This window comes from Excalfactoria chinensis, chromosome Z (assembly GCF_039878825.1).
Source record: "Excalfactoria chinensis isolate bCotChi1 chromosome Z, bCotChi1.hap2, whole genome shotgun sequence".
NCBI classification, from domain to species: Eukaryota; Metazoa; Chordata; class Aves; order Galliformes; family Phasianidae; genus Excalfactoria; species Excalfactoria chinensis.
In genome coordinates this window covers 8,268,380-8,290,381 of record NC_092857.1, presented here as the reverse complement: position 1 = coordinate 8,290,381, position 22,002 = coordinate 8,268,380, and the positions used below count along the sequence as shown (strand labels likewise).

General features: G+C 44.8%; 1 protein-coding gene across 1 annotated transcript; it reads left to right on the top strand.

Moving 5' to 3' along the window:
- Positions 1–298: 298 nt before the first annotated feature.
- On the top strand, positions 299–21,032 carry VCP (valosin containing protein). Its single transcript, XM_072359152.1, has 17 exons — positions 299–566; positions 4,745–4,856; positions 5,228–5,400; positions 7,248–7,390; positions 8,868–8,998; positions 10,456–10,587; positions 11,000–11,102; positions 13,548–13,681; positions 13,921–14,056; positions 15,057–15,169; positions 15,777–15,941; positions 16,051–16,173; positions 17,192–17,404; positions 18,279–18,587; positions 19,505–19,660; positions 20,019–20,173; positions 20,579–21,032. Exons 1-17 carry the CDS (start codon positions 550–552, stop codon positions 20,682–20,684), a joined length of 2,421 nt encoding a protein of 806 aa, XP_072215253.1. The 5' UTR covers positions 299–549; the 3' UTR covers positions 20,685–21,032.
- The last annotated feature ends 970 nt before the right edge of the window (positions 21,033–22,002 follow it).

The window sequence follows — 22,002 nt, the reverse complement described above, 5'->3', positions numbered from 1 at the left end:
CATTGGCTGCAGCGTCCGTACTCCGCGTCCCTTCTGCTCAGGTGCTAGCCAATCGCGAGGCGAGGCGCTTCGCTTTCGGGGCGGGAGCCGCCGTCTGGATTTTCCTATTGGCGGATTTTTGCCATTGGCTGCCCGGCCCGTGTTGCCAGGTAGAGCAACCACGGCAGAGGAGCGCTGCGATTGGCTGACCATTGTCGCGCTTGGCTCGCGATGATTGGGAGGAGAAAAGGAAAGGGGCGGGGCGAGAGACGGAGAGCGCTTTTTCTTTTTTTCTTCCCCTCCCCCACCTTCTATCCGCTTCCTGATTGGCTGAGTCCCACGCCGGGCCGAATTTCCGATTGGCCAGCGCACGCTGTTGCTAGGCAGGTGAGAAGGCGCGGGGCAGGGCGGAGCTCCCCCTTCCGATGAGTCGGCTGTGAGGTTCAGTCAGCGCGAAGCGTCCTGAGCCGCGTCCGCCGCGAGTCCGCCCCGAGCCCCGCGTCCGCCGCCGCCGCCCGTTCTGAGGAGCCGCCGTCGCGCGTCTCCCCTCGCCCCTTCCCCCTCAGCGCCATGGCCTCGGGATCCGAGTAAGTGCGGGCCTCTGCCGGCAGGCCGCGGCCTAGGCCCGGCGCCGAGGCGTTGGGCCCGGCGTGGCCTTCCTCCCCGTCCCTCGCCTCGGCGCCGCGCGGCGCTGCCGGGCCGGGCCGGGCCGTTCAGAGCGCGGGGAAGGCCCGGCTCCGGTTCCCGATCCCGCTGTGTCATGCAGGCCCCGAGGAGGCGGAGGCGGGGCCGGGGGAGGGGGGTGGGCCGCTCTTCGCGCTCCCGGCCAGGCGCGTGCCCGCAGGGGGCCCTCGCCGCCCCCTCCCGCCGTCCCTGCCCGGGAAGTGTCGAGTCACGGCGGGGCAAGGCCGGGCCGGGCCCTCTCGTCGTACCCCGCTCTGTCCCGCCCGGACTAGGCCGCAGTCAGGCAGCGCTTTGTCTCGTAGGACCCGGAGGAAGCGGCGGAGCGGCCGGCGAGAGGGTAGAGCCGCGTCCCGGTCTCTTTCCTGCAAGACCCGAACGGCCCCCGGGCCGTGGCCGCGGGCTGGCAGGTGACTCGGCATGGGGAGAGGCCGACATGTTGTGCTGGGCCGGCCCCGTGGCAGCTGAGGCAATCCGCTCTATTTTCATCTCCCGTGCCTTTGCCTCGCACTGTTTAAGGTTCCAGGCTGAAGATCGTCTTTCATGCTTCTCAAAAATGAGTTGGGCAATAACAGGCCCACAGCTTCCATCCCACGTGTGCGCACCACTGTGATGGCTCTCGAGATGAGTAAAAACATCACCTGAACGTGCTTTCCTAAATCCAGGAATACTTGAAGTGACTCCCTGGCCTTGCCAGAGGCACTTTCAGTCACTTTAGTGTCTGTTGTTTTATGTTCTGATTTTCTTTTGCAACTCCTGAAATTTAGACCTGGCCCTGCTACGTCAGTTCCTTGAAGATGTGCCAAGAATTCAGTTTCCAGCTTGTGATGGAGGCGATAGTCTAATCGGCCTGTTAGCTGAGTGAAGGAGGCTTTTTCTCCTTTTGCAAAGTTATCTCACTATGTAGGAATCAAAAGTTACTCAACTAGGGAACAGTTGCTTTTTAGCTGCAGTTTTTAGTTCAGTGGTGTTGGCAACCATCTTGAATTTTAGTGCTGCACGAGCTAACAGAGTGTGGTATCTTGAGAGATTTTCATGTACATACCTGTCTGGCTCATCTTGAGCGTGGCTTTGAACTCATTGCTTGGTTGTCCTATGCTGTCCTAGTAAGTGGCTGCAGTCATCTGGAATGTCATTCATTTGCTTTAATGGATAAAATGTTTTGTAGGTTTTTTAATACCTACCTGAGGAAAGCAGTTCCATCTGCATCGTGGATGTTTGGGCTCAGGATGGTAAGGAGCTACTGACAGGTTTGTCACAGAAGAAAGCTCTTGAAGACACTAATTAAAAAGGCCCAGCAGCCAGCAGAAGGCACAATTGTTTTCACTTTCATTCTGAAGTTGGAGTCATCTTAAGTCAGTGACTTTTCACTGTGTACCATGGACTTACAGGAATATCCTAGTTCCCTAGTAGTTCATCAGGATTTCTTATGATCTTAGTGACTCTTTTTTTCTTTAGTGGTTGTTTTCAGAAGAACAGTAATTGTTTCCTGCTTGCTTCACGTTGTTTGCCATAGCAGCTTTTAGGTGTTACTGTCTGCTGAACAAAGACGCTCTGACACACAGAAAAATGTTAAAAGTGTGGGGGGCACATTTTGCTTCGTCTTTTCAGTTAATGCTTGAGGAGCCCTCAGGAGAGAGAATGAACACAAATAGTGGTGGTGACATTCTGACCTGTAACTGAAAGACAGGGTTACACTTGTCTGAGTTGGCACTTTCCTGTGTAACTGTCATGTAATTTCTTAAAAACTTTGTTTTCTTTTTCTGTACAACAGTTGGGTTAGATAACTGAAACTGACCCCAGACATTTATGTATGAGTATGCTGATTCCTGTAGATTTTTTTTCTAATGCTTCCAAGTTTGTTCGATTGCTGTAAGTGCTGTAATGTAATGGTAGCATTGATTCAGCCCTCACTTCTTACTTAGGAAACTGCAGATTCAGTTCTTCAGTACCAGAACCTTCTCCTCACATTCAGCAGAGCTAAATGTACCTCTTGCTGTGCTGTTCACCATTGCTATGTACTGGAAAGTGTCTGCACTGTTGTTTTACTGAAAGCTTTGGTTGGAAGCCTTTCACTTGCTGCCCAATTTCTTTTCTGTTTTATCTTGTGTCCTGGCATGTATTTTAGGCTGCATAATAATCTCTGCATCCCAGAGGATAATGACATAGTTTAAGTGACAGTTTATGCAGCCAAAGTCTGTCAATGGCTTCTTACCAAAAGGTCTTTGGATCCGCATCTCATGTATGGAGGAGTATGATTTGCATTCAAACTTGAACAGACCGAATAGAGCTATTGTTGCTGTCTGGTGTCCCCTAGTTCAAGATTTGCAATGTGCCTACTGAAGTAATTCCCTTTGCCCAGGAGCTTATGCTGGTGCAAAGTACTTTGTTATTTCTATTTGCTGTTTTAACTACTGGACTGGTGGCATATTGGTTCCATTCTTCTTTGCTCAGTTAGGGTTTTTGTGTGTGCGCGCATGTGTTTGTGTAAGTCCCAGCCCATTTAGAACTTTGCCAAGACCACATTTTCCCTTGAAGATGAAATCTGTGGGCTTATTCCTGGTTGTATCCAGCAGCCTTTCTTTTATCTCATTGGGTTTAGAGAGGGTCTGGAGCATTTTGCATAGTGCTTGAAAGGGGGATATATTAATTTCTTACATGTTGCACTCTTTAATGAAGAAAGGGAAAAAATCGACTTGCCCAGTGCTAGCAGTCCTGGAAAGACATGTTTTACAACTCCTTGTTTTGTTTGCTTGAAGTACTGCTCCCTGTCATTTGCAGCATGTTTCCTCTGCTACTGGGATTTATGCAAAGCTTGAAGAGCTTTTGGAAAAAAGCAGACTGCGCTGCCTGGCTGTTGCTGTTGTCCCTCTCTAAGTGTCAGGGAAAAGAGGCAACTCCACATGGTTTGTCTTGGAATGACTTCTGTCTTGGGCATGTGGGGGTAACATCATGCTGTAGATGAGGTATAACAGACCTTTCTGATACACTTCTCAAGGTGCAGTGAACGTGTTAAGCAGTTCGTCCTGCAGCATGCTGCGTTCATAGTGAATAGTACTTCGTTCTACTGCTTCCACTCAAGGTTTGACTTCTGGTTATATTCTCCCTAAGGAGCTAAATGGAGCCAACGCAGTTGTCCACAAAGCTGTCAGTTCTTTGCTGCTTGCTTAATACAGAGGAAAGCTTATTTTTAAGTTATTTTTGCCAGAATGTGACTGAACCCTGCATCATTTTCTGTGACCATGGATGTTGGCACATCTGAACTTCTTAGAGAAAAGTAGTCAGATGTCTGTCAAGGGAAGTCAGAACCATGTTGCTGTTTTGACTGGCAGAAGTACAACCTCCAAGAACTCCTCAGGATTCAGCTGGCTCCAAATCGTGCTTTTTTGGTGGTCTTTGTTTGTTTGTTTTGTTAAGGGAGTGTCTTAACCTGCCTTTCTTTCATTTTTTTACTGTTTCTGTTTGCCTTGACAAAGTCAAGCCAGTCATTTTCATATTTCTTGTGGTGTACTGTGTTAGAGCTTCAGTGACTTCTGTGAAGATATTACAGAAAGATTCTTCTTCAAAAAGCAAAACAACAAGCAGCTTTTAATGAGCTCTTGATAGTTTCACTGACTGGCAAACTTTAACTAATAGACCTTGACAGGCAAAACTCCTACAGCCCTTCCTGTCGGGGGAGCTGTGGCATTGTTCTTTAATTCCCCCGTTTATCTGGGATTGGATGCCAAATGGACTTAAACTTTTGTTTCAGTGGCAGTGGTTACATGTGATTGCAGATGAGTAAGTAATTCTTTTAGGGAAAACACTGTCAGCAACATCTCAGTGACCACTTCTTTTCATAGATAACTTTATAGCCATTTCCATTTGAGACTGACTTAATGTTTACTCACAGGAAATGTTGTCACTGAGCACCTGAAACTGGTGCCTGGTAATAACATTCTCCTTTATTTTACAAACAAGGATGGTTTCTAAAATATATGCTGACAAAGAAACATGTCGAAAATGGAAACCGAAGCAAGGGGCGGATGTCTGCAAAGGGAGAAGTGTTATCACTTAAACTCAGTACTTCTTTTTTCTTCTCCAGTTCTAAAGCAGATGACTTATCGACTGCTATTCTGAAGCAGAAGAACAGGCCCAATCGGTTAATTGTTGATGAAGCCATCAATGAAGACAACAGTGTTGTGTCTCTGTCCCAGGTGTGTCATCTGTTAACAAATAAATAAATGTAGATAATACACAAACAGCTGCTGTGTATTAACTTGAAATTTAACTTTGCAGCATGAATCTAAGTGTTTGTATTAGAAACTGTTACAAGTGAGGGAGATGGACTGTCTTGTTTTCTACCACTCTTCCATAATAAAGATATATTTTGATTATGAACTTTTAAGATTCACTTGAATTTAAGCCCTTAGTCAGGATTAGCTCTTGATCAGAGCAGTGGGATCCAGTGTCTTTGTGGCTTTGGTACATCATTTCCAATATGTAATTCACCAAGGTCAAGTGACTTGAATTCAGATGCTTGAATTGCCTTATCAAAAGCTTGTTCTAATGTTCTTACTGTTAACAGGCAAAAATGGATGAATTGCAGCTGTTCAGAGGAGACACTGTTCTCCTGAAAGGAAAGAAGAGGAGAGAAGCAGTCTGCATTGTTCTGTCAGATGATACGTGCTCAGATGAGAAGATTCGCATGAATAGGGTTGTTCGCAACAACCTGAGAGTGCGCCTTGGTGATGTGATCAGGTGGGGACTGGCTTGCTAACCCTTGCATATCCCTGAATATACGTGTAATATATACATAATTTGTGTACTGGCTTTGAATTTAGAGACAAAGTTTGCAGCAATTATTTTTATATATTTCAGAAGAGACCTCAGAAATGTTTCCAAGTGTGTGACCTGCATCAGGGATCTCACTTAACTTTTGTATGTTTCTGGCTGTGTACATACTCAGATTAATACCGAAAATTGATGGTAAAGATTACTGATGTTTATTAGCTCTTTCACAAACCTAGGTCCTGTAATTAAATTAGACAGTTTAATGATCCCAAATTTAATTTGTCAGACGAACTTGCAAGTTCTAAATTCTTAATGTCTATAATAACAGTGGAAAGCATTGAACAATGTTGTTATGTATCTCACATTATTTAGCTGAAGCACGCAGCTGCTTGTGCTGTACCAGTCTTAAAATGTGCTGGGAATGGATATAAAAAACATGAAGCAGTGAAAAACTCAGATTAAAAGACTTTAGGATACATTTATATAACGGATGTCTAAATTTCAGTTTTTGTAACTTTGTAACTAGGAATTATTGAAAAGTGTTGCAGGAGTTTTCTTGTGCAAGGCTTGGAGAAAGCTGTGAGATAACATTGTGTAAAGTACATCTTGGCTTTTAGGAGCTGGGGAGAGCCATAGTTTGTAACAGGACAGTCCTTTGTCACAGTTTGTGTCAAATAAAGATGAAAACTTATTTTAGATACGAGGTTACTTTTGAAGTCTTTCCTACTGTAATAATTCAGCTTCTGGTCACTTTTTCTCATGGGACTGTGTTTAGGATAGTTCTCAACTCTATAAATCACTTATTATCGCTGCTGCAGTAGTCACAGAATTTTCACACTTCTTGCCCTCTAAGTTTTTGTTGCATATATTTTATTACTTATTGTATTGCTTTCTGCAGATTAGTCTCTATCAAAATCCAAATTCATGTGCTGAAGGCTTCCTGCTTGTGATCCATAAGCTATTTTCCTTCTGGGGCAGTCTGGTTTTTCCTCTACTCTTTTGCTGTATCATGTTTGTAAAGCATATAGTTAAAGTGTCTGTTAAGAGTTTCTAGCAAAGTAATGCATGAAAAGTAATGCAGTCAGTTGCAATTGTATGTAGGCTTTTCTTAAGAAGGCCAGTTTGTGCTTTCTGCTTCTCAGCTGAAGCTACCACTACAACAGTCTGTTGGCCTACACACCTACACTATGAAACTGACAGCTGCAGTGTTTATTTAAAACAGTGGGAAGGGCCTTAGTACTTCCACCTAAACTTCAGTTGGGATGTCATATGGATGCCTGGCTACAAGCTGATTATCACCAACTGGTACTTTGAGAACCTTTGCTGTATATCAGGCTTATTGGCAGTGGGCTCTGATTCCTTGTAGTAAGTTACAAGAGAGAGATGAAAGACAAAAGTTACCTGCAGCTCCGTTTTCCATACAGTTGGTTCAGCTGCATTTTGTTCCTTACTGAAACAAAAAATGGCTTGTAATTCCTGCAATTCTTTGGCTGCTCTAGTAATCTGTGAATTTGCCTTTGAGTTAGTGAAGGACATCCTGGTGGAAGAGCAGGAAGAAAGTATGAAACTCCACAGCAGGCTTGGGTAAGGCTCAGAGGAGTGAAGGAAGGTGTGATGTGAAGACGAGTTCTCTAGTGCTTGTGATATTCAGCTTCTTAGCATTTAATGTTCTTAGGAAGGTGGGAAGTCTCAGCAAGGACTTGGATAGTCCTTTCTGGCAATTGTACTAGCCTGAGAAGAGATATCACTGCCTTTTCCAGACTTGGGTGTAAGTCCAGGATGATGTGGCTAACCAACGTTTTCTTCTGTTGCAGCATCCAGCCCTGCCCAGATGTGAAGTATGGCAAACGTATCCACGTGCTGCCAATTGATGACACAGTAGAAGGGATCACAGGGAATCTCTTCGAGGTCTATCTCAAACCGTACTTCCTGGAGGCATACAGACCCATCAGGAAAGGTAACAGCACTTGTTATTGAAGACTTGATTATGTGTTGTAGTCCTAAGACTGTAAAGAAAATTGCTATTCACTTGCACAAATCTACAAGGCATCAGACTGGCTGGCAACTGTAGAGAGATTTTACTGATGCTGATATTTGTTCATTTATTTTGCTACAGTGAATGGGAGCATGTTAACTAAGTTGCTACCACTTGACAGGATTGGGTATTCGCTTTTGTGCTTTTGTGTTAAGCAATTGGTTGGATATACCAGATGGCACCCTAATTAAATTAACTTCTTCAAAATAATTCAATTAATAACTGAAAGATTGCTTGGAAAACCAATTGCACTTTCAGAGCTATGCTAGTAGCACATCTGCTGGAACAAGTAGGTCCTAGCACAGCATAAGTGCAGGCTGAATAAAGTTTTCCAGTTTCTGTGGCCCAATTTAGTCAGGAGTTGTAGTTCAATAATACGTATTATTCTACTTCTAGAAGCAAGCAGTTGTTGCAACTAGTAACAACTTATGAAGATAAATTCAAAGTAAGTTTTTTATTATCTTAGGGATTTTTGCCCCTTCCCTTGTTGCTTCTGGATAGAATTTCTTCTTTGAGCTGGTAGGCAGTAATAGGACATTCAGGGATTGACTTTGCACTTCTTTGTGTGCGCTGGAACAGCCACTCCAGAAGGTCACCTGTTTGGAGCAGTGGTAGCAAAAGCAGTGTACAGATGGTGGCAGGAGTGAATTTCTGTAGTGAAACAGTCAGCAGTAGCTGTTCTCAAACATAAGGCACTGGGAGTCAAAGTGGGGCAGCTGGGGAGCTGTTTAAAATAACAAACAAACACCTGTTTTGGGATCAAGTCTCGTGTAGCTCTGCATATTTTGTGAAAACCTATGGTTGCTCAGGGTGGCACACCATTTCAGTCTGCCTTTGGTTTCTCCTGTCTTATGGATTTTCACTTGTGGTTGCACTGTCTGCTGTCCCTTGGGCTATACACTACAATAGAGCTGCCTGCTTGCAAATTGATAGCTAGTTTCTAAAGGAGGCAGAGAAAAACATGAGAATCTTTCTTTTGGATCTTATTATTAGTCTGTTTGCTTTTTTTTTTTTTTTTTCCCTAAACAGTATCTGAAGGGCTTTTTCTTTTTTCATAAACAAAAGGAGTTCTAAAACAGCTACACTGAAATTGAATGGAAAATAAATATGATTAATTATGTTTGATTGTTTGGTACTTAGTTGGAATATTCTTTTCTGTTGTTTTCTGTTTGTTTCTGCATGAATTTGAGAAAATTAAACTGCTACAGGTCTAAGTGATGTCCTGATAGTCACAGTGTGTGCAGCTCTTGAGTCTGAAATGCAGAGCAATATGAAAAATGCCAGTGGCATATGTACGTATAACCTATTTCCTTGTCCTCTGAGGCTGCTGGATAGTCCAGGAATTGACATTTTGCAGGATGTCAGTTGCAACAGGTTACTGAATTGTGGGTTTTCACAGGTGACATTTTCCTGGTGCGTGGAGGGATGCGTGCAGTGGAGTTCAAAGTGGTGGAGACAGATCCAAGCCCTTACTGCATAGTGGCTCCAGACACAGTGATCCATTGTGAAGGAGAGCCCATCAAACGAGAGGTGAGCAGAATCCTATCACACAGTTCTTGTACTGACTCCAGTCTGTCCTGTGAAATCGCTCTGTGACAGTGCTTTCAGGTCTGGGAATGGCATTTTATTGAATGAACCACTGGAAGCTCTTTCCAGGGGATGAGCTGATGCTGGCAGTAGTTGGAGAAATGTGCTTCTACTGTCCTTCAGATACTGGGATTACACTAATGCTTAGGCCATAATTTGGTAGCAGCTGGTTTTGCATCTGTTCCAGGTATCTATTGCTGGGCATTAAGTGGAATTTATGGGTACTAAATGTATCATTTAACTCCAGAGTTCCCTTGATCCACAGCAAGAAGGCTTAAACGTGTTACTAAATTTCATGCCACGTGAGGAGACAGCAAGTAATGCTTTTTGAGTGAGATAATTAAGATTTCTAAACAATTGGTTTTGTTTTAACTTGATTTCAATCCCTTGAGATATCTAACCTTGGACATCCAAATTTTAAGACAGCCTGAGCAGCTGGTCCATCAGGAATAGGCCACCTTGCTTTTATAGAAAAGGAAATCTCAGGAGCAGGGATAATTTGGCCATGGCTGCCTTTCAACTAGCTGCAAGTCAGATTGAGTGCTGTTCTCAGGTTAACTCCTCTCTCTGTTCAGCAGCTGTGGGACACTGAAGGAGACCTCTTTGGGCTCATTAGGACACCACAGAGGCAGACAGGAGCAGATTCAGCCAAGGCTACCAAAATGATGAAGAGCAGGAGGTCACAATAAATAAGATGGGGCTGGAAGAGTGGGTTTATGCAGCCTAGAGTAGGAAAGGTGAAGCAGAAGGCCTACTGGCAAGGTGGAAAGGTTTAGACTTTTCTGAGAGTTGTGCCCAGGGACAGGACTAGAGGCAGTGGCACAAGCTGAGTCAGGAGAAGTTCCTGGCAGATACTAGGAAAAAGGTTTCCACAAAGCCTACAGCAGAGCCTAGAGAGCTCCTCTAAGATTCCAGGTGCTGTTAATTAATCATTTTATTGTGGCCTAATGTTACTGTATCCTTTTTTCAACTGGAACAGAGTTGATTTTCTTGATTGTGTCTGATATGGTGCTATGTTTTGGCTTTAGAATAAAAACAATGTTGATAACATTCTGATGATAGTTGTTGCTGAAAAACGCTGTGTGGAGCTGAGGACATTTCAGTTTTTTAGCTTCAGGCTGTTGTCCAATAGGGTGGATTCTGCTGAGAACCCCTTGTGGGGGTCCCTGAGGTGGACCCTGTCCATGTTGGGGGGGTCTCTGGAGTGTCTCCTATGGCAGGCGATTGCCATTGAATGTTTGGGTAGTCAGAGCTAAGAGACAAATGTGAAAGACTTGAAAATGAGATTCTCAAAACAACAAAGGAATTACACTGAGCAAAAGTCCAGACTCCTGAAGCTGGGAAGGGATTGCTGAACCATTGTTTTCACTCAAGTGTTTAATGCATTTCCTTCCTCGTAGGATGAAGAAGAGTCACTGAATGAGGTGGGTTATGATGACATTGGTGGCTGCCGGAAGCAGCTGGCTCAGATCAAAGAGATGGTGGAACTTCCTCTCCGACACCCTGCTCTCTTCAAGGCCATAGGGGTGAAGGTAAGGACTTGTGTGCATCAGGTGGATGAGTGGTCTTGCTTTTGCTGATGGCTCATTATGTAGGAGGCTTAGGACATACTGGAGGGGAATAAGTAAGAGGAGTAACTTGTGCGTTGTTTGTTGTCTTTCTAGTGCTGGTATGAGGGGAGAATTTCCTCACATATTTTGCAGATTGAAGCACTGGCATTTGAAAAACAGAGTGGTGTTTTGAATAAGTGCTGTTGGTTACAGGCTGGGTTTTGTTTGTGTGTCATGCAAAGCAGTCAGGTTGTTGATGATAGGATGGCAGCTGTTGCATGAGGTTGCATCATGATTTCGGACTGATTTTATCAAATGCTTGGAATTTCACTATGAAGATTCTTAGACATTTTGATACAAGTTCACCACCTAAGTCCCTTTTCTCTTTTCCCAGCCTCCACGGGGAATCCTGCTGTATGGTCCACCTGGCACTGGCAAAACACTGATTGCCCGAGCAGTGGCCAATGAAACTGGGGCTTTCTTCTTCCTGATTAATGGTAAGTTTTGGGTCTGCTTTGGAACAAGATATGCTGTGTAATCATTCATCCAGCTAAGGTAGTGAATGGTTTAATTAAGGCTCCTATAGGTATGTTGTCTCCTTGACATCTTCCTTACCTCTTTCTGGTGCCCCACTGGGGATGCTTAGATGCCATTTGTGCAGAAGCATCTTTAGTGGCACTGTACTCAAGTGTAATTGTTTTGTTGCAGAGTGGTTGAAGGGCAGCTTTGTGTTGCAGGAACTCAGTCTGTCTGAGTGTTCATTTATGTTGTAGGGGCATGGCTAGGAGTGAAGCAGTGAGATTATTCCAGGTATAGGTGTGAACTTTCGTTTGTTTTTTTCTTGCCAGCATGTTTTATTCCAAAAAGAAGCTAGTCTGCACTGCAATTTTCTTCCCTTCAAGTAAAGTACAAGACCTGTTTCATTTCATTTAACTTGAACTGGGAGGAACTTTTCCTGAAAGCTATAATGTGTGCATAGGAACTTAGCTACAAATGACAGAACCTCATGCTGATCATTATCACTTACAGTAGTTGAGATAGATAGAATTTTGTCTTCGTAGTGGGCATAAACTCGTATCTGAATTTTCCTCACTGCTTTTCTCTCATCTGAGAATTACAGAATCATAGAATTGCTCAGGTTGGAACAGACTTTATAGATCATCAGGTCCAACCACTACCCAACCATGCTACCCCAACTCTAACAACCCTCTATTAAATCATGTCCCCGAGCACCACATTCAGACCTTTTTTTAAACACACCCAGGGATGGTGACACAACCACCTCCCTGGGGAGCCCACTCCAGTGCTTCACAACCCTTTCTGTAAAGACATTTTTCCCTGATATCCAGCCTAAACCTCCCTGGCACAACTTGAGGCCATTTCCTCCTCATCCTGTCACCTGTCACCAGTGAGAAGAGACCAACCCCACTCTTGCTGTAAGCACCTCTCAGGGATTGGAAGAGAACAATTACATCCTGCCTCAGCCTCCTTTTCCCCAGACTGAACAGCCCCGGTTCCTTCAGTCTCTCCTCACAGGGCATAATCTCCAGGCCCTTCACAAACCTTGTTGCCCTTCTTTGGACCTACTCCAGCACCTCCATGTCCTTTCTATACCGAGGTGTATTTTCTTTCTAATTGAAATCATAAAAGAGAGGTAAGGCAGCAGTTCTCAAGTACAAACATTCCGTTATTGTAGCAAACTGAATGTTTGTACTTGAGAACTGCTGCCTTACCTCCCTTTTATGATTTCGGTTAGACCCATGAAGCTGAAAGAAGCACAGCATAGCAGAGAGCGTCAGGATCTGCTTTTTAACTCAAGGTATCATAGGAGTGACCAGTGGTAATGAATTAACTTGCTTTTACTTCTGACAACTTCAGATACAGTGGGTGTCCCTGCCCATATGTCACCCTTGTCTTATATTTCCTAAGTGTATGTAAGGTGTCACTGATAATAAGCCAATCTCCAGAAACATCTGTTGCATAATAAATATAACATCTTTTGTCACAGTTAGTGATATGTTCTCTGCTCATCCCAAACCCGAAGCAGCAGGTGGTAGACAGAGCTGGTGTGAATTGATGAGTTACCTGAAGTAAAACAGTACCTGCCTGCACCAGTGTGCTCTGCAGCTAGGGCACTTCAGTCAGCTAGCAGCTTTGCACTCCTGAGGGTCAGGTTTATTTTCCTTGGATCCTTCTGAAGAAGCATGCTTTGTCTTCAGGATCACTCCCATCATGATGGTGGAAAAAATCTAAACAAATTAGATTGGTAAGCGTTAGAGTTCAGCAGTCGTAGGAAATCTCAGGGGATCGCTGTCCTTTCTGGAATTTATGTGTTCATATTTTTTTATGGATTAATGTTTTGGGGGGAGGCTGCCTGGGGTGCTTTTGTGGCTGTTTGCTTGTGGGTTTGGTTTTTTTTTTTTGGTCATGTATGTGTGAGTTGTTTTTTTTGTTGTTGTTGTTCTTGTTCGTTTTGTTTTAGAGTCTATTTATAAGCTTGTATAGAGGTAAATGTTTACCTGTGTAATGCAAGCTGAAGATAGCTTCAGTATCTTATAGCTTTTTCCTTCCCTACTCTGATAATTCATCACCATATAATTTGATTGCTTTTCTTGCAAGCTAGGACTGGCATTAACAGTGTGTGGTGGCACATTACAGAGAACCTCACCAAGTGTGAAATAGGGTAAGAAAAGAGGCAGCTAAAGGTAGCTCATTGACTAGTACTGCATTCTGTTAGAGTAAACTGAAAACACCAGAATAACGATAGAAAGTAATTCCGCATGCTGTTCTTGCCTGTTCAGCTGCAAATTTAGTGAATTTGGTTGATAGTGTTTGCTTTGGCTTGAAATAGAGATACTCCTGTGTTGTACTGAAAAAATTCAGGTGCATGCCTTGGAGCTGGCTGCTTCTCTTCTGGGTGCTACAGTGCTGCTGTTTTTCAGGTCCTGAGATCATGAGCAAGCTGGCTGGTGAGTCTGAAAGCAACCTGAGGAAAGCCTTTGAAGAAGCTGAAAAAAATGCACCTGCCATCATTTTCATTGATGAACTGGATGCCATTGCTCCAAAGAGAGAGAAGGTAAAAATGGCCTTTGGGATCTAAAGATGTATCTGTACACCCTTTTTGGTAGCAACTGGAAAGAATTTGTGTGCTTTGAGTATAGGGTAAAGCAGCAGTTGGATGTGAGAGGAACTGTGTATCTTTCACGTTGTTTCTTAGCAGCTGGTGGATTTAGTGTCTGTTCGCTGTGGTGCAGCACTAGTACCTGTGCTGTGCTGTAGAGCTTTAAGTCTGATCATTGCTTTCCATCTCCACAGACGCATGGAGAGGTGGAGCGTCGCATCGTGTCTCAGCTATTGACTCTTATGGATGGACTGAAACAGAGAGCACATGTGATTGTTATGGCAGCTACCAACAGACCAAACAGCATTGACCCAGCACTCAGGCGATTTGGTAACTGTCTTATTATCTCTGCTTTGTCTGTTAGATACTTTATTACAGACTGTGCTTCAGGGACCTTGAAAAGACTGAGCAGAAATTTAATGTTAAACATTTTCTGTGTGGCTTATTGACTGCTTGTTTGTGCTTAACTTCTGGGTGTCTGGGCTTTGGTATGATTTTCTAGCCTTACTAGGTTAGAGCTTAGGAAAATAACAAAATACTTGAAGTCTAATGGCAGCCTTTCTTAGTTGAGGGTAGCTTGGGGTACACTGAAGGAGTAAGTGGCTTTTTGAGAGGATGTTCATGCCTTAGGCTGAGGAATAATTTTCTGGCATCTCTTAATTTTTATTGATGAGGAGTCAGATAGTTTCCAAGATCTAGGTTTCCAAAAATTATCAGTGTGAATGAATGTCTGGTGTATGAGCAGTGAAGTCTGTAATAGCAAACCAGTCAAGTTTACAGGAGTTTACAGTCTGCAGAGGCATTACTGGAGACTAACAATGGGCATGTGTACTTTAGATAATATTTCAGTAGTATGTAAGCTTTCTGCCTCCGCCTCCCCACATTAGGTTTTGGCTTTTCACTGCTTGGGTATTGTTAGGATGAGTACTGCGAAAAGTCCAGAAAAACTAAATTGTTCTCTCAGAACTTGCAAGTTCTTATGCTGAGGACACAGAGATAGCAGTAAACAAAAAAGCCTTGTGATATCTTGGAGAAGCACCTTTTTCTGCAGATGAGGCCAGAAAAGAAGTCACTAAGCCATTAACAATCTGTTTTTTGTAATACTGAACTCTAGTTCATATAGTAGTCTCACTTCACCTACACTGCTAAGACCTCTCCTTCTCTGATCTGACTTTGCAACTATGCTGATAGATGCTGTAGAGAAACACAAAGCTCTGTCATTTTCTGAAATTATGGCTTGTCGTCAGGTTGTTCAGTCAGAGGAAAACAGCCACTGCAGCTTCTTTGGTTTGTAGAGTCAGTAGCTTAACATATGCTTTGTATTCCCCAGGTCGTTTTGACAGAGAGGTAGATATTGGTATCCCAGATGCAACTGGGCGCCTGGAGATCCTGCAGATCCACACAAAAAATATGAAACTGGCTGATGATGTGGATCTGGAGCAGGTGAGCAGCATGCTGTTGGGGAAGGTGGATGTTTATTGCGTAGTGTTTCGCAGTGGAGGAGCTGTTAGGCTTTTATCAGCAAATGTTAGTTGCTCATTTAGGACATCTTTTACCCAGTTAAAAGTGTGATCCTTGAGCTTCCTTCTAGTTCATTTAACAGTGACCAAAAATCCTCTCTTGCTCGTTAAGAATAGCATTGTGAAGCAGTCATGCGTCAGTAGAGTCTACAGGTGCTCTGCCACTGTCCTCCTGTGTTTGTTGTGGCATTCTCTTTGGAAATGAAGTAAGTTTCAAAGGTGTGAATGTTGTGGTGACTTGGGACACTCATTTTGTTCCTGTAATCTCTATCCTGAGTGAAGATCTCCAGTCTTTTTGATTGTCTTTCTTCTGAATTCCACTTGCCACTTTGATCTCAAGTGGGACACAGAACAGCAGTTTTTCTGCCTTTTAAATATGTGGTAACACTTTTCCTAAACACCACAGTGGAGCACTGACATTCCTGTCATTCAAAGGTGCAGTGAAACTCTGAAAGGGTGACCAGGGCATGCCTTTCCTTGTGAGTGCTTGCTTGTATCCCTGTGAGTCATAGTCAGTGCTTTGCTTTCAGGTGGCAAATGAGACCCATGGACATGTTGGTGCTGACTTGGCTGCTCTTTGCTCAGAAGCTGCTCTTCAGGCTATCAGAAAGAAGATGGATCTCATTGACCTGGAAGATGAAACCATTGATGCTGAAGTGATGAACTCACTGGCTGTGACCATGGATGACTTCAGGGTAATGCAAGACAGACCCATTTTCTTCTAGGTGCATTATTTAATTGCTTATCTGGAACATTTTAGCATGACATGATACAATTCTATGCTGTTGTTTCTTCTATTAACAGTGGGCTCTGAGCCAGAGCAACCCTTCTGCTCTTCGGGAGACTGTGGTGGAGGTGCCACAAGTTACTTGGGAAGATATTGGTGGTCTAGAAGATGTAAAGAGAGAACTCCAGGAGCTTGTACAGGTGAGGATTTCCAGTAGATTTCTGCATAAAAAGGATTTCTCAGTATTCAGTTTTGGGCTGTGAAATGCAGAGATTTTTAGAGTAATTGCTTGTAGTGGGCTGAAAATACCCTAGTATTCTGTGTTAGTGAGATGAGGGAGAGGAAGGTTTTGGAGAGCAGCTCCTGTCAGGCTTTCCTTAGTTGAGTCTACAGTGAAATCTTGGGTGGGCCTTGTGCTATGTGCAGAAACAGCAGGAGTTGCTGTTTAAGTGGAAAACAACAGTGGTACCACTGTGGAGAGTCTTATCACATAGTGGCTTTATCTGCCAGAAGGCAAATGAGGACTCTCATGCAGTGAGCCTCCAAAGAGCTTCCTGTCACTGCTAGCATTGGGACAAGTGAGAAGTGATAGTGAAGTCTGCTATGAAGGGACATGAACAGCCACAAGTGCTCTGTGGAAACTTCTCATGCCTGCATCAGTATGGCTGGGTTTTGATACATTCCTGCTTTGAGTTAGCACTGCAGAGACACCTTGTCTGAGTGTAAAAAAAAATAAATATGTATATATATATATGATAATAATTTTGAGTCTAATTGTCTGGTGTTCACTAGTTGCCTAGATCTGAGCTTGTTGCTAAGGATAAATATTCACATCAGACACTTTGTCTCTCTCTGGAGGGCAGAGCTGACAAGGTTGGATAATGAGCTGTTTGTTCCCTTTTGCTTCTGCAGGGCAGAACAAAGCTGGGTTTAAGTGTGCTGGAAAACTGCCCAAGTTGTAGTATTCAATCCATAAGAGTAAACAAACGGTTTAGGGCAACTTTACAATTTATCTGTGGTGCTTTTCAAACCAGTCCCCTTTTTAAAAAACTCCAGTGGCCCCGGGCAGACAGAATCTTGCATTTGTCTCACTAGAAATCTCAGGGTGGTTTGTTTTCTTTATTTTTTTTTATTTTTGGTAGGAGCAAAGTACAGGCCTTTTGGGGCCTTGTTTAAGGTTTTGTTTTTTTGGTGTTTTTTTTTTTTCTTCTAATTTAGTATCCTGTGGAGCACCCAGACAAGTTCCTCAAATTTGGCATGACTCCATCAAAAGGGGTTCTGTTCTATGGGCCGCCTGGTTGTGGTAAAACACTTTTGGCCAAAGCCATTGCCAACGAATGCCAGGCGAACTTCATTTCCATCAAGGGGCCAGAATTGCTCACCATGTGGTTTGGAGAGTCAGAAGCCAACGTGCGAGAGATCTTTGACAAGGTAGGTGTTTATTCTGCTCCACTGTGCTGTCTTAATTGGCCTGGTTATTATTTGTGTATTTTGTGTTTCTCCAACTTGCAGTGTGAGCAGGAGCTGCTTTCTTGATGTTGGGGAATTAATCTTCTTTGGGAACCTAGATGTGCAAATGGATTTGTCCTTATACAGTTTGTATCTGTTATTACAGGATGATAAATGTCCCAGTGCCTTAGCAGTGAGGCAGGCGACATAAACGTCCCCCACATCTCTACTAACTTATTTTGAAACCTCAATATCTAATATCCATTACAGATTTTTCAAACTTCCTACAGGTTCTTGCCCTTCAGTATACATGGTATAGAAAGGAGTTTGACTCCTGTTACCCAGTTCTCTGTAGATGGTGTCACCTTCTGTGCCAGACGGTACATGCCTTCTTTGCCATGGGAATCCTCTTATCGGGTCAGGGAAGCTGCTGAAAGAGCAAAGTTGAAAGAAGAATGAGAGGAAGAATTGTGGGTTGAAAAGAGCCTCAGATACCATCTGCTCCAGCTGTCTGTCCGGAGCACAGAGACAGCTTGGAAATCTGTGTATGTTAGGACCTCATGTATGTTAGTTGTGGACACATGCCAAGCAAGGAGAATCCCTGGCATCTGTAGCCCTGTGTGCCAGTGTTTGAACTCTCTTGTTGTGAAGGATTTTTTTCCTTACTCATCTTGTTACCAGGAGAGTTTATGGAGGGTTTGTTTGCAGGAGACTGCTCTAAAGCAGCTCCTTTGCGTTCTTGAGGTGGCAGTGCTCTGATGCTCTTCTGAAGTGCTTTGATTCCAGGGGTAAGCTTAGCATGAAACCAGTGTGTTCCTTGCCTGATGGTATTTAATGGTTCCTGTTTGCCTTACAGGCCCGCCAAGCAGCCCCTTGTGTGCTCTTCTTTGATGAGCTGGACTCCATTGCAAAGGCTCGAGGTGGGAATATTGGAGATGGTGGTGGTGCTGCAGATCGTGTCATCAACCAGATCCTGACAGAGATGGATGGCATGTCCACCAAGAAGAACGTCTTCATCATTGGTGCTACCAACAGGCCAGACATCATTGACCCAGCCATCTTGCGCCCTGGCCGCCTGGATCAACTCATCTACATCCCCCTGCCTGATGAGAAGTCCCGGGTTGCTATTCTTAAAGCCAACCTGAGGAAATCACCAGTTGCTAAGGTAGGATCTGTGCTGATGCTGTATCTGATTAGATTTTGCTGTGTGCTGCACATTTCCAATGGGTTGGGGGCAGACAAGGGGTTGGTGGCTGCTACACACAGAGCTTGGAAACCTTCCATTCCCGAAAGATGGAAATGAAGAGGTAGGGATAGACTTGAGATCTAAAACTAAGTACCAGTGCAGATAGATAGCAGTGTGCAAGCACAGCAGGTCTTTATCACATAGTAGAGTTCTGCCCACGGTGCAGGAATGGGAAATGCCTGTTATGGCAAGATGGAAAGGATTCTTGTACTCTGAAAAAGTAAATGTAGAAAACGGGGGTGGGAAATGGAAATTGTAGAGGAACCACTGTGGTTAATTGCTGAACTCTTTCATAGACAAAGTTATATCCCTTGCCTGGGGAGCAGGCAATAATGAAACTGATAGAACGTATTAGAGAAAAGCAGATGCAAAGTGAGCACACAAACTTCCTTAGGCCAAGCTTAGCTTTCTGAGGACAGTTGGGAAGGAAAGCTTAAAAGGAGGTTCCAGTGCCACTGTGTCAGTTGAGGGGAGAAGGATGTTCGTCTTTATCTCCCTTCTCCCCATCTCCATTTCCAGTCTGAAACGGTTCTATTGATTTCTTTTGCGAAAATCTGAGCCATTTATGGCTGAAATCCTCAAGTCAGCCTGCCTCTTCCTGAAGGTGAACAGAGGGCAGACATTTGTAGCCATGTAGCAGGTCCTTGCTGGGTGTGGGGGGAAGCACGGCCTGCCCTACTATGTAGCATACTTTTACCAGGAACAGGAGCCTTAACAGCTTGTCTTCTTCATACTGTCCGAAGCTGAGGTAGCGCCTTGTTACTCAAGGCACCTCTTTGTCATTTGAGAGTAGAAGGTGTAAAAGCTTTTCTTGTGTTTGGTTTTGTTTTTGCTAGGATGTTGACCTGGATTTCCTAGCTAAGATGACCAATGGCTTTTCGGGGGCTGACCTGACAGAAATCTGCCAGCGTGCCTGCAAACTGGCCATCCGAGAGTCCATTGAGAGTGAGATCAGAAGAGAACGTGAGAGGCAGACCAACCCTTCTGCCATGGTGAGTGGGGCACTGAGCTTTCCCTGCTTATGAGATAGGCAGCCCACCTCTGCCTGTGGGTGAGGGATGATGTGTATCTCTCAGTAATCCTCAGATGAGGACGAGTAGGCTGTAGGCTCTTGGCACAGAGCGCTGAGCTGGAGCACTTTGTTCTGTTCTTGTGGGAGGGTGAGGGCCTCCTATGGTGCCTCATCACTGGCATTGCTCAGCAGGCCCCTGCAGCAGTTGTGAGTCAGTGTGCTGCAGCATCTCTCTCTAGCCCCTGCCTCAGTGGGTATTGATGCATCCTGACCCAGAGGGAGGTGTGGGCAGGTGTTGAGCTGCACGTGGCTCATCTCAGCTCTCTGTCCTGCTGCAGGAAGTGGAGGAGGATGACCCGGTTCCTGAGATACGCAGGGATCACTTTGAGGAGGCCATGCGCTTTGCTCGCCGCTCTGTCAGTGACAACGACATCAGGAAATATGAGATGTTTGCACAGACTCTACAGCAGAGCCGTGGCTTTGGCAGCTTCAGGTAACTGAGGGAAGTGGGGAGGGCAGTGTGACATGGTGAGCCCCAGGAGCAGAGTGCTGAGGGCAGGTTTGATGTGTTCTGAAAACAGTCCCTCTTCCACTGCTTTTTCCTGTTCTGCCCAGCACATACAGCCAGCTGAGCCTGTGGTGGGTACAAACTGCACTGCAGGTCAGGTGCGGGTTCTCTGCTAGTGCTCCTGAAGCCCATCAACCCTTTTTCCTTTAAAGCAAGCAACATCTGGCAGCACTGTGAGCCTTTTCGTGACCTGCCTTAAGCTTTACCACATTTCTCCCCCTTTTCCTTCTTGGCATCAGGGTGTTGATGTGGGGGGAAGGGATTGTGCTGAGCTGTGAGGACGCTTCTGAACTGCATCTCTTCTCTTCCCTTCTGCCCTGCTGTGTGCAGGTTCCCATCAGGTAACCAGGGAGGTGCTGGGCCGAGCCAAGGTACAGGAGGTGGCAGCGGGGGCAACGTGTACAGTGAAGACAACGACGATGATCTCTATGGTTAACTCACTGTCCTCAGTGGACCAAACTCCAGATCAGGCCACGTTGTACAGGGAAAATCCGATGTTCAATGGACTCTCGGCTTCTTCATTCCTCAGTCAGAACAGTGTAGGTGCACGCCAGACTTTGTACAGGGGATGTTTTCTGCAAACATGAATCCAGAGTTGGGAAGCAGACAGTGAATTAACAAGAAGGGGATACGACTTAATTTCTGAGAAATTTCTGTTCTAGTTTATGTGGCAGAATCAGCAGCTTTAGCAAAGGGTGCAACGCTAGCCTGTATTAAAAAAAAAAACAACAAAACCTACAAAAATAATAGTAAAAAAAAAAGAATAAAATCCCACAAAACTCGAGCCAGGCTCTTACAATTCCTTGATGTGCTACTGCCACAGCACTGCAATGCTGCCTCTGTAAGTCCCATGTCTCACTTGCCATCTCGAGTGCCTCTCAGCTGCCCCTCTTGTGTAGTGCAGCCAATATCTGTGCATTTTCCTGCAGTGTGTGTGGTTGCTCTTTGTCCTTATGTCTTTGACCCCGTGCTAATGGAAGAAATGGGCTGGGCTGTCTCTCTCCTGTGCCCCTACTTGTAAGCAAGCACGGAGTGAAGCGGCAGGTATCTGGTGTTTTCTCCGGTGCAGTGCTGGCTGTGAGCTGTTGGGTCTCTTGCTGCTTTGGCTCCTGTGCAGCAAAGGACTGCCCCAGGAACCCCCTTTTTTGAGGATGGGCACAGGAGGGCTCCCGAGCTGTTCCTGGAGCTTACGATGCAGCATAGCCCAAGTGTGGATAGGGAACAGGAGCTTCCTCTGATGCTGTAGCAGCAGTTTTCCTAAGGCTCTGCAGAGAGGCTTCCCCCTTTGTGGAAACAATCCACGTGTCCCTTTGGGCTTCTGATGACAGGCTTGGTTCTTTGCTGTGAGCCGGCCTTTGTGGTTCCACACACAGTAGTCAGATTTTGATCCACTTCTGGTGCTTTTCTTCCCTTTCACCTTCTGATCCTCGCTTTATTTTCTGTTAACTGAAAAAGGTGCTTCTGCTGTACTTAAAATTTCACATGAGAGTCGCCATCCCTGGGCTTGGCAGCTGGTTCCTGCTCTGTCCTGCCGTGTGCACACTTGCTCACCTGTGGCTGGAGCCCACAGCTGTACCTTGCCTTGGCAAATCTGAAATCAGCAGAGGGCAGGAGATGCGTGCTCTTCTTAGGTTGAACTGTCGCAGCAATTGCCTGTGGCTGAATTTGATTCTCTTTACCTCACTTGAACGTGCAGCTCTGGCCACTAAGTGGTAGGTGGGCGTCTTTCACCATCCATCTGCACTGCCCGGCTT